The 16,150-nt window shown below is 48.2% G+C and overlaps 1 protein-coding gene across 1 annotated transcript in view; it reads right to left on the bottom strand.

Annotated features, from left to right (window-relative positions):
* Positions 1–16,150, bottom strand: part of LOC140424998 (raftlin-like) — a 237,064-nt gene that overhangs the window by 8,197 nt on the left and 212,717 nt on the right. Inside the window, 1 exon segment of the mRNA XM_072508756.1 lies at positions 5,330–5,433. Coding sequence (XP_072364857.1) covers positions 5,330–5,433 — 104 coding nt within the window.

The following is a 16,150-nucleotide window of genomic DNA, read 5'->3' as shown; positions in this document are numbered from 1 at the left end:
TTTGAGGGGGTGACCAAGAAGGTAGATGAGGGCAGTGCAGTAGATGTTGTCTACATGGACTTTAGCAAAGCCTTTGACAAGGTACCGCATGGTAGGTTGTTGCAGAAGGTTAAAGCTCACGGGATCCAGGGTGAGGTTGCCAATTGGATTCAAAATTGGCTGGACGACAGAAGACAGAGGGTGGTTGTAGAGGGTTGTTTTTCAAACTGGAGGCCTGTGACCAGTGGTGTGCCTCAGGGATCGGTGCTGGGTCCACTGTTATTGTGATTTATATTAATGATTTGGATGAGGATTTAGGAGGCATGGTTAGTAAGTTTGCAGATGACACCAAGATTGGTGGCACAGTGGATAGTGAAGAAGGTTATCTAGGATTGCAACGGGATCTTGATCAATTAGGCCAGTGGGCCGACGAATGGCAGATGGAGTTTAATTTAGATAAATGTGAGGTGATGCATTTTGGCAGATCGAATCAGGCCAGGACCTACTCAGTTAATGGTATGGCGTTGGGGAGAGTTATAGAACAAAGAGATCTAGGAGTACAGGTTCATAGCTCCTTGAAGGTGGAGTCACAGGTGGACAGGGTGGTGAAGAAGGCATTCGGCATGCTTGGTTTCATTGGTCAGAACATTGAATACAGGAGTTGGGACGTCTTGTTGAAGTTGTACAAGACATTGGTACGGCCACACTTGGAATACTGTGTGCAGTTCTGGTCACCCTATTATAGGAAGGATATTATTAAACTGGAAAGAGTGCAGAAAAGATTTACTAGGATGTTGCCGGGACTTGATGGTTTGAGTTATAAGGAGAGGCTGGATAGACTGGGACTTTTTTCCTTGGAGCGTAGGAGGCTTAGGGGTGATCTTATAGAGGTCTATAAAATAATGAGGGGCATAGATAAGGTAGATAGTCAACATCTTTTCCCAAAGGTAGGGGAGTCTAAAACTAGAGGGCATAGGTTTAAGGTGAGAGGGGAGCGATTCAGAAGGGCCCAGAGGGGCAATTTCTTCACTCAGAGGGTAGTGCGTGTCTGGAATGTGCTGCCAGAGGTAGTAGTAGAGGCGGGTACAATTGTGTCTTTTAAAAAACATTTAGATAGTTACATGGGTAAGATGGGTATAGAGGGTTATGGGCCAAGTGCGGGCAACTGGGACTAGCTTAATGGTAAAAACTGGGCGGCATGGACTGGTTGGGCCGAAGGGCCTGTTTCTATGCTGTAATCTTCTATGATTCTATTAAGTACGATTATGGAAAATCTCATCTAGGCCATCCCGAGCCTTCCTGACATGCAGCAAAATCCTCCCCAGCTTTTAGTTAGCAAGGAAGTGTGGGTGGACCATGAAAGGGAAGATAAGGAAAGGGTAGATGGCAGATAATGGCTCTTCCTCACTTGGGCTGCATGGTTCACCATGTGATATCTGTATTGAGGGTCCCACCGAGGTGTGTCTGACAGAGCTAGTGGGGGGTAAACATTAGTCATGTGACAATGAGTCCTCACAGTGAGTGACATCCATTGAGCATCCTTCATGCTCTTCCAGCACAACCTCCTGAGGAACACTGGAAGAGCTTCTGATATCAAATCAACATGCTATGCACCATGTTGTGTCATATCTAATTTTGCCATCATGTTGCTGGGAAATTTCAATCTCTCCAACATCAGGTATGCTGAAATATGACCATTAGCTCCATTGCTTCCTCCTCCACTGCTGTCAAGGTGGTAGTGACTGATGGGCCACCTCCACTTTTTTGTCTGTCCGTTCTGTTATGTTCTCTCTACTCCTCCAAGGAGAGACAGAAGAATCCTATGAGTGTGTGCTAGCGGAATGTTTTGCGAGGATAGAAAGCCAACAATCGTGAAGGGTAACAGTGATGGCTGGGTGTCATGTTGCAATGGGATAAGAGTGAGTGTCAGTGGTGGCTGGTCAGATGGGGATATGAGGTGAAGAGGAGAAGCTTCAAGAGAGAAGTGTAATGAGGCAGACTTGATCAGGGAACTTAAGGTGAAGGAACTCTCAGGGAGCAGTGACCACAATATAATAGAATTTACCCTGCAGTTTGAGAGGGAGAAGCTGGAGTCAGATGTAACGGTATTACAATTAAATAAGGGTAACTACAAAGACATGAGGGAGGAGCTGGCCAGAGTTGATTGGAAAAGGAGCCTAGCAGGGAAGACAGTGGAACAGCAATGGCAGGAGTTTTTTTGGGGTTATTCGGGAGGCACAACAGAAATTCATCCCAAGGAGGAAGAATTATGCTAAGGGGAGGACAAGGCATCCATGGCTGACGAGGGACATCAAGGACAGCATAAAAGCTAAAGAAAAAGCATACAAAGTGGCAAGGATTAGGAAGCCTTTAAAAGCGAGCAGAGGACAACTAAAAAAGCAGTAAGGGGGGAAAAGATGAAATGTGAGCGAACTAGTGATATAAAAGAAGATAGGAAGAGTTTTTTTCCATATTTAAAAGGTAAGAGAGAGGCAAGAATAGACATTGGACCACTGGAAAATGAGGCTCGAGAAGTAGTGATAGGAAACAAAGAAATGGCACAGGAACTGAATAGTTACTTTGCATCAGTCTTCATGGTGGAAGACACCAGTGGGATACCAGAATTCCATGAGAATCAGGGGACAGAGGTGAGTGGAGTGGCCATCACGGTTCTGGGGAAACTGAAAGGTCTGAAGGTGGATAAATCACCTGGACCGGATGGATTACACCCCAGGTTTCTAAAGGAAATAGCTGAGGAGATTGTGGAGGCATTGGTGGTGATCTTTCAGGAATTACTGGAGGCAGGGAGGGTCCCAGAGGACTGGAAAATAGCTAATGTAACAACCCTGTTTAAAAAGGGAGGGAAGCAGAAGATGGAAAATTATAGGCCGGTTAGCCTGGCTTAGGTCATTGGTATGCTTTTAGAGTCCATTATTAAAGGTGAGATTTCAGAGTACTTGGAAGTGCATGATAAAATGGGATTGAGTCAGCATGGCTTCGTCAAGGGGAGGTCATGACTGACAAATCTGTTTGAATTCTTTGAGGAGATAAGAAGGAAGTTAGACGAAGGAGAACCAATGGATGTCATCTATTTAGATTTCCAGAAGGCCTTTGACAAGGTGCTGTATAGATTAGATTATCATAGAATTTACAGTGCAGAAGGAGGCCATTCGGCCCAACGAATCTGCACCGGCTCTTGGAAAGAGCACACTACCCAAGGACAACACCTCCAGTCTATCCCCAAAACCCAGTAACCCCACCTAACACTAAGGGCAATTTTGGACACTAAGGGCAATTTATCATGGCCAATCCACCTAACCTGCACATCTTTGGACTGTGGGAAGAAACCGGAGCACCCGGAGGAAACCCACGCACACACGGCGAGGATGTGCAGACTCCGCACAGACAGTGACCCAAGCCGGAATCGAACTTGGGACCCTGGAGCTGTGAAGCAATTGTGCTATCCACAATGCTACCGTGCTGCCCACGGTAGGAGGCTGTTAAATAAGTTCAGAGCCCATGGTGTTGAGGGTAAGATACTGGCATGGATAGAGGATTGGCTGACTGGCAGAAGGCAGACAGTGGGGATAAAAGGGTCTTTTCAGGGTGGCAGTTGGTGACTAGTGGTGTGCCTCAGGGGTTGGTGTTGGGACCACAACTTTTCACAATATATATTAACAATCTGGAAGATAGAACAGAAGGCACTGTTGCTGCAGAAGGATTTGGCCAGGCTAGGAGAGTGGGAAAAGAAGTGGCAAATGGAATACAATGTGGAAAAGTGTGAAGTTATGCACTTTGGAAAGAAGAATGGAGGCATAGACTGTTTTCTAAATGGGAAAAGGCTTAGGAAATCAGAAGCGCAAAGGGACTTAGGAGTCCTAGTTCAAGATTCTTTTAAGGTTACGTACAAGTTCAGTCGTCAGTTAGGAAGGCAAATGCAATGTTACCATTCGTGTCGAGAGGGCTGGAGTATAAGAGCAGGTATGTACTTCTGAGGCTGAATAAGGCTCTGGTCGGACCCCACTTGGAGTATTGTGAGCAGTTTCTAAGGAAGGATGTGCTGGCCTTAGAAAGTGTCCCGAGGAGGTTCACAAGAACGGTCCCTGCAATGAAGAGCGTGTCATATGAGGAACGGTTGAGGACTCTGCGGCTGTACTCGTTGGAGTTTAGAAGGATGACGGAAGATCTTATTGAAACTTACAGGATACTGAGAGGCCTAAATAGAGTGAATGCGGAGAGGATGTTTCCACTAGTAGGAAAAACGAGAACCAGAGGACACCACCTCAGACTAAAGGGACAATCCTTTAAAACTGAGATGAGGAACAATTTCTTCAGCCAGAGGGTGGCGAATCTGGGAACTCCTTGCCGCAGAAGGCTGTGGAGGCCAAATCATTGAGTGTCTTTAAGACTGAAATGGATAGATTCTTGATTAATAAGGGGATCAGAGGTTTTGGGGAGAAGGCAGGAGAATGGGGATGAGAAAAATATCAGCCATGATTGAATGGTGGAGCAGACTCGATGGGCCGAGTGGCCTAATTCTACTCCTATGTCTTATGGTCTTATGCATGGGTGGGTGCACCTGTTGCTCTGCGGAGTGATGTTCAGAAGAAGGTTGGAGAGGGAAGGGTGATGGCATTTGCACTGAAATGTGGAAAGCCAGTTACCTTTCACTGCCCTGATGATGTCATTCGACCTCTCGCAGCGCTGCAGCTAGAAGCATGGCACCACACTCCTGCTGCTGATCACCTCTTCCAAAATGGTGGCCTGTTCACTGTGGCTGCCCTTTTCCACCAGTTCATAGGGAAAATAACTTTCCTGTGGGCCCATAGTGCTGGTGATCAATGTGGTGCAGCCCCTAGGTTCCTAACCAGTAGTTTATCTACGCTATCAATTTGTTTAATATTTTACGGGCCGGGTCCGCGAGTGGCATCTGCTTGCGCGGCCACGGACCCGGCAATTCTCCAGGCCGTAGCGGAAGCTAGAGCTGGGAGCTCTACGCTGCCTGGCTGCTAGCCCCCATCGGAACGGAGAATCGGTGGCTGCTTCACAACGATTCTTCCATTGTGAAACGCCACTGTTTTCACGCCGGCGTGGGGACTTAGTCACCAGAACGGAGAATCCAGCCCGGGGTGTGTGCTGGGTCTTATTTTTATATAATTACCAATGAGTTGAATATTAAAAAAACACTCTTAAAAGCTCAATGGCAGAGCAATTACACAAGCAAAAGTGCCAAATAGAAGTTATGAAGCAGCGTAACAAAATCAAGCAAAATGGATTCTCCCCCAATATTGCAGCCCTTGTACACCCATTCAAGTTGAGATTTCTCCTGACATGTTATAAAATGGCCTACCTGTCCCTCTTTACTATAGGAGTAGGAAGCACACAGGTCAACTGCCAGCCATATGCAGCCAGAGAATTCAGCAAGGGAACATAATCAGTTTTCACCTCAACTCCCTAAAGAAAGAAAGAAAAAAATAAGCTGTTAATGATAACTATGTCAACTAGGACATTGATGACAATATTATTTCAAATTAAAATGTTGTTTTGAATACTCCGGTTCCTTTCATTATTTTTAGCGTTGAAAGCCTGTTGTTAAGTTATTATTCGCCTTTATTTTGCTTCCAGCAATTGGTGGGATACAAGTTCAATCTCCCACATCGCTGAGCTGCCACTCTGAATTACATCACTATGAGGAGCACAACATGGAGCAGAGTCATTGCCCCGGCGGTGGAGGGAACATTAGACTGAGTGTTGTCACAGGGGCTGGTCTGGTTTAGCCTCTTGTGGTTAGCTCAAGGTGACGTATACAAAGGTCTGCAGGGTAGGTTCAGCCTCTCAGTCACGTTCAGCTGCAGAAAAATGGGGTGGGATTCTCTGGTCGCCGACGCTGAAATCGCATTTAGCGATTGGCCGGAGAATCCCCGTTCACGACCAAATCGGGGGCGGTGCCGCTTTCACAATGCTCCGCCCCCTCCAAAACAGCATGCTCGAAGTGCCAAGGGGGCTATGGCAGGGTGGTTAACCCTCCTTCATTTGGGGGGGGGGTTCCCCTTGTATGTGGTAGGTGGAAGTCCCGATGTCTATGTTCGGGCTAGAAGGGAGAGCTCCGATGACTGCGTGGGGGATGTCATGATATGCACTCATGCACATAATGAGATACAGACAGGCAGTGACAGACACCCAGTACAGCCAATCAACACACAGGACAGAACACAACTAATCACCAGGCAGAACACTAGAGGGGGGTGTCCCACTATAAAACACACGAGGCATCAGCACTCTGCCTCTTTCCACTGGTGACAACTGTAGTGACAGTCAGGGTGTATATATCAGTTAGCACCTTCTACACGTGGCTCAGAGCTAGTCTGGTCTAGCTAGTTATAGTTAGCACACTTAGATTAGTAGAGTGTCAACCCACAGCAGGCTGTGTGCACTGCTCCCGAAGTTCAATAAAACGTATTGAATTAACGTCTAAATTTGGTGACTACTTTACAGTACAACTGCATCCAGTTGCAGTCCGTGTTACCCCAGGGTGAATAACATGACATGGTACCAGTAGTCTACTTTATCTAAGTGGTTTACCTCGAGTGATTCAGTGACGACCAGCAAGTGCCTTCCAGCGGCATGGAGAAGATCCAGGTCCCTCCACAGCTACGGATCTCCGGCAATCTCGGCGCCAACTGGCGGGTCTTCAAGCAGAGGTTCCTTCTCTACACTGAGGCCTCGGGCCTCGAGGATGCGTCCGATGCCAGAAAAATCACACTGCTCCTATCAACTGCGGGGGACCAAGCCATCCAAATCTTCAACTCGCTCACTTATGCCGACGGCGAGGACAAGACCAAATTCAAGACCATTTTTGCTAAATTCGACAGTCACTGTGAAGTCGAAACGAACGAGAGCTTTGAGCGCTATGTCTTCCAGCAACGCCTTCAGGGTAAGGATGAACCTTTCCAATCCTTTATAACTCATTTCCGTATATTAGCGCAGTCCTGCAACTGTGGTGACACCGCTGATTCCATCATCAGGGATCAGATCGTGTCTGGCGTCTACTCCGACTCTTTGTGGGAGCGGCTCCTCTAAATTAAACACATGACCCTGCCAGTCGCAATCGAGACGTGTAAAGTGCATGAACAGGCGAGAAATCGGTACTCCCGTTTCAAATCAGCAGAACATGAACAACTTGCCTCCCACGAGGCAGAGAGTGTACAGGCCATCGCCCGGATGCAGCGCCTCAGTACCGAATAAGGCAGCCGTTTCGCGCGCTTTCCCCGGGGTCCCACCGCACCACGAACGGGAGAACGAAGCGGCCGAAGACCAAACTACGCAAGTGCGAACGTCGGCTGACCACACTGCGCATGTGCGACAAAGCACGGAGCGGTACGACGTCAACGTCATGACGTGCTCGAACTGCGGCACCGCCCGCTTAAAGCGGCAATGCCCTGCAAAAGGGAGGCGATGTTTAAATTGTGGGAAGCCTGGACATTATGCAGCCTTGTGCAGGTCTGCACCACCAGTCAGGGGCCAGCGATCCCATTTCCAACGCGAACACGTTCGATGTGTACAGCAAGGTCTACTGGATTCTGATCCTGGTAGCACTACGGATCCAGAGGACGACTGCCTGGAGTCCCCATATCGTGTGGGCATCATCACTACATGTGAATATGCCTCCTCAAATTCAGCAAGGCGCCTATCTATCCTCAATGTGGATTCTGCGGACGAATGACGTGCTGTCATACACATAAATCAATGCAGCATCCAGTTCAAGCTGGACACTGGTGTTTCTGCCAATCTCGTCTCTCAAGCTGATTTTGACCGCATTAAAAAGCAACCCAAAATTCTTCCGCCAGCCTACCAGCTCTTTGATTATAATGGCAATGTCATAACTGCATTAGAATCTTGTCACCTGTTTGTCTTCAACAAGACCATCAATGCCACACTGCGATTCGAAATCGTCAAGCCTGACAAGGCATCTCTGCTTGTTGCCCATGCATGCAAGCTACTCAACCTCGTACAGCGAGTCCATGCCATGTCCTCTTCCAATGTAGATCTTCAGGCTGACATTGATGACATCCTTGCTCAATACCCGGATGTGTTTAGTGGAATGGGTACGCTGCAATACTGCTACTAGATCTTACTCAGGCCTGATGCCACGCCTGTAATCCATGCACCACGCCGGGTGCCGACTCCTCTGAAGGAATGTTTAAAGGCACAGCTACAGGAGCTCCAAGACCAGGGCATCATCTCTAAAGTGACGGAACCGACTGACTGGGTCAGCTCGATGGTCTGTGTGAAGAAGCCCTCAGGAGAGCTGCGGATATGCATAGATCCCAAAGATCTTAACCGGAACATAATGCGGGAACACTACCCGATCCCGAAGCGGGAGGAACTGACCAGTGAGATGGCACACGCCAAATTCTTCACAAAGCTAGATGCATCGCGTGGTTTCTGGCAGATACAACTGGACGAGTCCAGCAGGAAGCTCTGCACGTTCAATACAACTTTCGGAAGGTACTGTTATAACCGGATGCCGTTCGGCATTGTTTCTGCCTCTGAAATCTTCCACAGGATCATAGAGAAGATGATGGAGGGCATTGAGGGTGTGCGTGTCTACATAGATGATGTAATCATATGGTCCACGACCCACGAGGATCCCATATCTTGTCTCAAACAAGTCTTTCGACGTGTCCATGTAAACGGCCTCAAGTTGAACAAGGCCAAGTGTTCCTTTGGCATGTCATCCATCAAGTTCCTGGACGACCAGATATCCCAGCAGGGTGTGCAACCAGATTCGGACAAAGTCAAGGCCATTAACGCCATGAAGACCCCGGAAGACAAAAAGGCGGTACTACGCTTTCTCGGTATGGTAAACTTCTTGGGAAAGTTCATTCCCAACCTGGCCTCACACACCACGGCTCTCAGGCATCTGGTGAAGAAGTCCACTGCATTCCAGTGGCTACCCACACATCAAGCAGAGTGGCTCGAGCTAAAGGCAAAGCTCACCACTGCTCCGGTCCTAGCGTTTTTGACCCGGACAGGGAGACAAAAATCTCCACGGACGCAAGCCAGGACGGCATTGGTGCGGTGCTCCTCCAGAAGGATGACTCCTCATCCTGGGCTCCAGTGGCTTATGCTTCAAGAGACATGACTCCTACTGAACAGTGAAAGAGTGCCTGGGCCTCCTAACCGGCACTGTAAAGTTCCATGACTACGTCTACGGTCTACCAACCTTCACAGTGGAGATTGACCACAGACCCTTGGTCCATATCATTCAGAAGGACTTGAATGACATGACGCCCAGGCTTCAGCGCATTCTCCTTCGACTCCGAAGGTACGATTTTGAGTTAGTATACACACCAGGCAAGGAGCTGATAATTGCGGATGCCCTGTTCCGCTCCATCACCTCGCCCTGTGAACAGGTTGACTTCATCCGCCAGATTGAGGCACAGGTGCAGCTGTGTGCCGGCAACCTCCCGGCCTCAGATGAAAGAGTGATCAGCATTCGTGAAGAGACTGCCAAAGACCCTCTTCTGTAGCGTGTAATGCACAACCTTGCAAATGGCTGGCAAAAAGGGCAATGCCCTCAGTTCTTTAATGTGAAGGACGGCCTGACAGTCGTCAAGGGGATCCTCCTCAAGCTAGATCGTATTGTTATTCCTCACAGTCTGCAGAGCTTAGTGCTCAAATAAATCCACGAGGGACACCTCGGTGTCGAAAATGTAGGTGCAGGGCCCGGCAGGCTGTCTATTGGCCTGGAATCAGCCAGGACATATCCAACATGGTCCTCAATTGTGCGACCTGCCAGCGCTTCCAGCCTGCTCAGGCAAAAGAAACACTCCAGCAACACAAGATTGTGACCTCTCCGTGGTCCAAGGTGGGAATCAACCTTTTTCACGCCAATGGGCGTGACTATGTCCTCATCATAGATTACTTCTCAAGTTACCTGGAAGTTGTGAAGCTGTTAGACCTCACATCAAGGACAGTCATCAAGGCCTGCAAGGAGACATTTGCCAGGCATGGTTCCACTCACTGTCATGAGTGACAATGGTCCCTGCTTCAATAGCCAAGAGTGGTCCAATTTTGCCAAGTCGTACCAATTCAACCACATTACCTCAAGCCCACACTACCCGCAGTCCAACGGGAAGGTTGAGAAAGGGGTCTATATAGTGAAGCAACTGCTCTGCAAGGCTGCAGACTCTGCTTCTGACTTCAACCTTGCGCTGTTGGCGTACAGGGCAACCCCTCTGTCCACCGGTGTGTCTCCGGCACAACTTCTTATAAATAGAGACCTGCGGATGACTGTTCCAGCCGTACACTTACCAGACCTGGATCACCTCCCAGTGCTGCAAAAGGTGCAGCAACTCAGGGACCGGCAAAAGCTGATGTACGATGCTCATGCTACCGATTTGCCTGTGCTATCTCCGGAAGATGCTTTTCGGATCAAGCTACCTGATGGAGGCTGGTCAGCTCCAGCTGTTGTTGTTTGACAGGCTGCTCCAGATTGTTTTTGGTTCACATGGCTGATGGCTCCATTGTCAGGCGCAACAGAAGGGCACTACACAAACTTGCCTGCCCACCACCAAATCTCACCTTTCCAGATGTTGTTATGCCTCCTCCAGATACCTCGCACGACGAGGCCACCAATCTGGCAGCGATCCTGCCTGTCAAGGTGGCGTCATCCCCACCTCCACCTCTCAGGTGGTCGACAAGGATCCAATGTCAGCCCCAAAGATTGGACTTACAGCCATTTATCTTGTAAATATTGTTCTGTATCTGCATGCTAGATGCCTCTTATGTATATATTCATCCACTCGCCATTTAATGTAAATAGTTATACATGTACATGCAACCGACAAATTTTTTTTTGAAAAAGGGGGGGGGGGGGGGGGGGGGATGTCATGATATGCACTCATGCACATAATGAGATACAGACAGGCAGTGACAGACACCCAGTACAGCCAATCAACACACAGGACAGAACACAACTAATCACCAGGCAGAACACTAGAGGGGTGTTTCCCACTATAAAACACACGAGGCATCAGCACTCTGCCTCTTTCCACTGGTGACAACTGTAGTGACAGTCAGGGTGTATATATCAGTTGCACCTTCTACACGTGGATCAGAGCTAGTCTGGTCTAGTTAGTTATAGTTAGCACACTTAGATTAGTAGAATGTCAACCCACAGCAAGCTGTTTGCACTGCTCCAGAAGTTCAATAAAACGTATTGAACTAACGTCTAAGTTTGGTCTCTACTTTACAGTACAACTGCATCCAGTTGCAGTCCGTGTTACCCCAGGGTGAATAACACGACAGGGGAGACCCAATGACAGGAAGGCTGGGCGATAAGGAGGGAGGGGGGGAAATGGGGGTACCTCGATGACTGGAAGGCTGGGGAGGGGGGGTGGGGGGGGGGGGTGGCAGAGGAGGGGGGGGGGGGTTGACCAGACTGATACGTGGAATGGCGGGACTGATATATGAGGAGAGATTGAGTCGGCTAGGATTGTATTCATTGCCACTTCTCAGCCGTTTGGCTAAGATCAAGTGTGTGGTCAGGTGTAATGCCTGGATCTGGTATGTCTCTCTTGTGGGGGAGCATGAATTGGATTCAATTTGAATTGGGTTTTGGAGCAGGCAAGGAGTTGGATTAGGGATTCATCCCTGGCCACACTCTGAGCTCTGGCTTTGTAACTCTGAAAAAGGAATTAAGAAAAGGATTGTATTCGCTGGAGTTCAGAAGAATGAGGGGGGATCTCATAAAAACCTATAAAATTCTAACAGGACTGGACAGGGACGATTTCAGAAGAATGTTCCTGATGGTGGGTGTGCCCAGAACAAGGGGTCACAGTCTGAGGATACAGGGTAGACCATTTAGGACAGAGGTGAGAACTTTTTTCACCCAGAGAGGGGTGAGCCTGTGGAATCGCTGCCACAGAAAACAATTGAGGCCAAAGCATTTGCATGTTTTCAAGAAGCAATAAGATATAGCACTTGGGGCGAAGGGAATCAAAGATATGGGGGGAAGGCGGGATCAGGCTATTGAGTTGAATGAACAGTCATGATCATAATGAATGGCGGAGCAGGCTCGAAGGGCCGAATGGCCTCCTCTTGCTCCTATTTCCGATGTTTTTATGTTTCATGGGCTAGTGGATCCTGCAAAAAATCATTTTGAATCTATTTTTTTGTTGAACCACATTTTTGAAAGATATTGGCCAATATCTTCTGTTCTCGATCGGGGTTGGGGTTTTCCAGTGCTCCTGAAAGTGAATGGAGTTTTGGCTGGAACACCAAATTCTTCCATTCATACCCACAACAGGTCCCGCCATTTAGTTAGCTACCATCTTATAAACAAATGACTCAAAATATAACATAAAATTTATAATTAAATCCTTCAGACAAATCAGGTGGTTTACAACTCAGGAAGGGTTGGCTACTGTTTCTGAAATTGCGATGCGGAATTAGACACAAGAAGCAATTTCTGAAGTCTTGAATTGGTCTTACAAACTTCAATGCACAAATAGCAAAGTAGGCCCTTAAAGTATCCACTCACCATACACGCTGACCCAGTCCCTGTCGTTTACATGGCTCATGGCCTGAAACTCTACGGTAATATTAGCTATCAACCTGCAGCAACTTTGGTCAAGACTTACTAAAAATATTGCGCGGGATTCTTCTTTGGCCAAAATCGCGTTGGGCACCAATTTGACGCCAAATCGCAATTCTCCGACACCTCGACAGCGGCGTCAATGCATGCCGGAACGCACGTACAATAAACATTGTTTACATATCATTAAGGGGCCTGACCCGGTATTCTCCGAGGCCTCCTCCTGTTGGGCAGAGTTCCCGACAGCGCGGTTCACTTGTGCTTTTAAAAATTGTGAAACCAGCGTGGCGGCTGTTGAGGGAGGGAGTGGGGGTACGGAACATCGCCATAGTTGCTGACAGTTGAGCTGCTGGCCAGGGGGCTTCTGCCAGGCTCGGGGGGGGAGTAATGGTAATGGACGGACACGGAACACCATTGCCGCAGCCGGCAAGGCAGCCATGCAGCTCCGCATGCTGCTGACCTCCCACTGTGAACTTAGTGCCAAGGGTTTCCCCCCAGGGTGCCCTCTGGCCTTGGTGACATATCAGCTGTATGGGCGCGCCCCATCACAACCAGGCCATCTTGTTGGCTGGGATGAGTGCGTGTGGGGATTGTAATGTGCATGCGCGTCTACAGCTTGTCAGCCTTCCGAGTGTCAATCACAGATCAGGCGAATCCCGCACCGTTTGCATTGGAATCGATTATGTTCCACGTGGCGCCGGTGTTAGCCCCTTAACAGGAACAGAATCAATCCAGGTGCGGCGCCGCTTTTGCTGTTGTGAAAGTCCACAAATTCTGTGTAGGCATCAACACCTAGGGCTGGATTGTCTGATGGCCGACACCGAAATCGCGTTCGACAATTGGCTGGAGAATCTGTTTTAATGCCGAAATCAGGGATGGCGCCGTTTTTCGGACGCTCCGCCCCCTCAAAAACGGCGTAATCGCTGAGTATGCTGCACGCCGTTTGGATAGCCTCAAAATGTCACCCGAGACCCTCCCCCGATGCTCCACCCCCAATGGACCGACTTCCCAATGGCATCAGGGACCTCGCGTGGCGGCTGAGGGAGGGAGGGGGAGCCGTTACGCTGGCAGGGGGGTCTTCGGCAAGGGCTGGGGGGATTGGTGGGAGGTGGTCCGGGGGTGGCAATGTGGGTTACAGATGGGCACACTCTGGCAGGCTGGGTCCGCGTGCGGCCGGCGCCATGTTGTACAGCGCAGCCACCACAGGCTGTACAACTGTGAACACGTGGCCATGGAGCCGCCCATTCTCCGTCCGTATCTGCAGGTAAAGCCGGGGCCTTTACGTGGCCCGGCTGCTAGCACCCCCCCCCCCCCCCCCCCGGGCGGCGCATCGGTGTGGGAGTGGTGCCGGCTTTTTGTTTGGCAATCAGAGAATCCAGCCCTAGGTGTTGATGCCAACACAGAATTGGACATAGCCACAAAATCAGAGAATCCAGCCCCTAGTCTCAGAAATGGAGAATACCGCCCATTGTGTTTGAGTAAATGCATCATTTAAAAATGGACCTCGGGGGTTTGCACAGATATGATTTAAAGCACTGAACTATAATGTGCAATTTTAATGTGTTATTTTAATGATTCATACAAGCTTGTCTAAAACTTCATCACGTTTACGGTTCACTGTGGCTTTTGATAAATTTTAGCAGAATAGGAGAGCAATAAAAGTACCAGAACTACAAACCCTACATTAGGTGCCAGCCACAATTAGGCTCTCGGGATAATTAACCACAGTCATTGGAAAGCAGTTCAGAATGGTTCGAAAAGAAAGGGAGGCAGAATCTATCCTCCAACTTGACATATTGCTTTCCTTTGACAACTATTGTTTCTGTCCTGTTACATTCACCAAAATTGTTCATAGACTCAACAATTAGGTTGATTTAGGGAATGTTGGTGAAATGGCAGAGAGCTTGGCTTTGACTGGGAAAGAAAGCTGATATTGGCTTCTGATACTGACATTCATTATTCTAGGCAGACTTGCCACATGCTGAAGGGAGATGCTGCAGAGTTTATGGACCAAAATTTGCCACCAGTGAAATTCGAACTATGAGAGCTCAACGGCTGGTAACCTAAAGCTTTCATCACTACTCCACCTCTGAACTCCCTAGGTTTTGATTTAGGGCTGCTGACCAGCTATGATTCTTCCAGTGGCAATGAGGCCCCATTATTCTGCGGCCTAGGCCTCATTTGGCTGTGGTTGGCAAATGTTGGACAGCAATGTCAGCCAGCTAAGATACTAGCTGCAACTGCATTTATGTCCAAGACAGGGACAGGGTAATTTGAGACCCAGGGGTTAAAGCCTGGCCTGGTAGTGGCCCATTGTATTTTTGTTGGTCCTGGAGAAGCACTCTTGCTCTTCCCTGCCTCACAAGATTGATTGAACCTTTCCCTTTTTGGATTCTTTATCATTAATGCGTGGAAAAGAGATTGGGATGTGCACAGCCTAGTTCCCTCCAAAAATCATTCTCGGGGTTCCATGTGTATCAATTTGCATTTCAAATGGATTTACTGCCAAACTCAGGGGGCAGCTCCCAAGCCTAATTGTATAGCCAGGGGAAACATTGCTGCTGTCACAATGACAGTGATCATGAGGGAGTAGGGTCCTCTTTCCATGTCAAAAATTAATCCAGGGTTCATTACGAGTGACAAATGACCTTAAAAGGGACTTTAGAAAAATATGGGCGAAGATTATACTGGAGATAGAAAATTTCTTTCACGCTACATATCACAACATGGCGTGGCACGGTAGCACAGTGGTTAGCACTGTTGCTTCACAGCGCCAGGGACCCAGCTTGGGTCACTGTCCATGCGTAGTCTGCACGTTCTCCCCGTGTGTGCGTGGGTTTCATCCGGGTGTTCCGGTTTCCTCCCACAGTCCAAAGATGTGCAGGTGAAGTGGATTGGTCACGCTAAATTGCCCCGTAGTGGCAGTTTAGGTGGGGTTGCAGGGTTACAGGGATAGAGTGGAGGTGTGGGCTTAGGTAGGATGGTCTTTCAGGGACCGATGTAGACTTGATGGGCCGAGTGGCCTCCTTCTGCTCTGTAAATTCTATGATTCTATGAACTCTTTCAGTCACTCTTCAGGATTTCACACCAGATGTGAATAACTGGAGTTATGCATACATCCCAAAATACATCATGTTGTGCAGCTAGTTCCCAGTGCAATTCATCCACAGTCATCCGAAACATTACAAAAGACCGAGGAATTTCAAATGCAACTTACATTCGATGCAAATCAAGATATTATTGCGCAAATTTAAAAACCATCGCACTGTAAGATCGCCACACCCACAAAACTGCCACAAGCATAGCTCCAAATAATTACAATGATAGGTTTCAGCTAATTATGCCCATTCCTCAAAGAGGTTCTTAAAATTAGCCTTTTTTTAACATGTAAGGACACTAATAAGCACCTTTTAAAAGCTTGTTTAAAAAAATTACTACTGCTTGCTGTACATCATTGAAACTAGTAAATGGTTCTGTATATTTTTTTAAAGTTATTTTCAGTAATTTGAAATCATTACTCACAGGTGGTGAATTAGACATTCTGTTTAAAAATGTTTTTTGGAGTAATAA

This window comes from Scyliorhinus torazame, chromosome 6 (genome assembly GCF_047496885.1).
Source record: "Scyliorhinus torazame isolate Kashiwa2021f chromosome 6, sScyTor2.1, whole genome shotgun sequence".
Taxonomy (NCBI): domain Eukaryota; kingdom Metazoa; phylum Chordata; class Chondrichthyes; order Carcharhiniformes; family Scyliorhinidae; genus Scyliorhinus; species Scyliorhinus torazame.
This window is presented reverse-complemented; position numbering and strand designations above follow the sequence as displayed.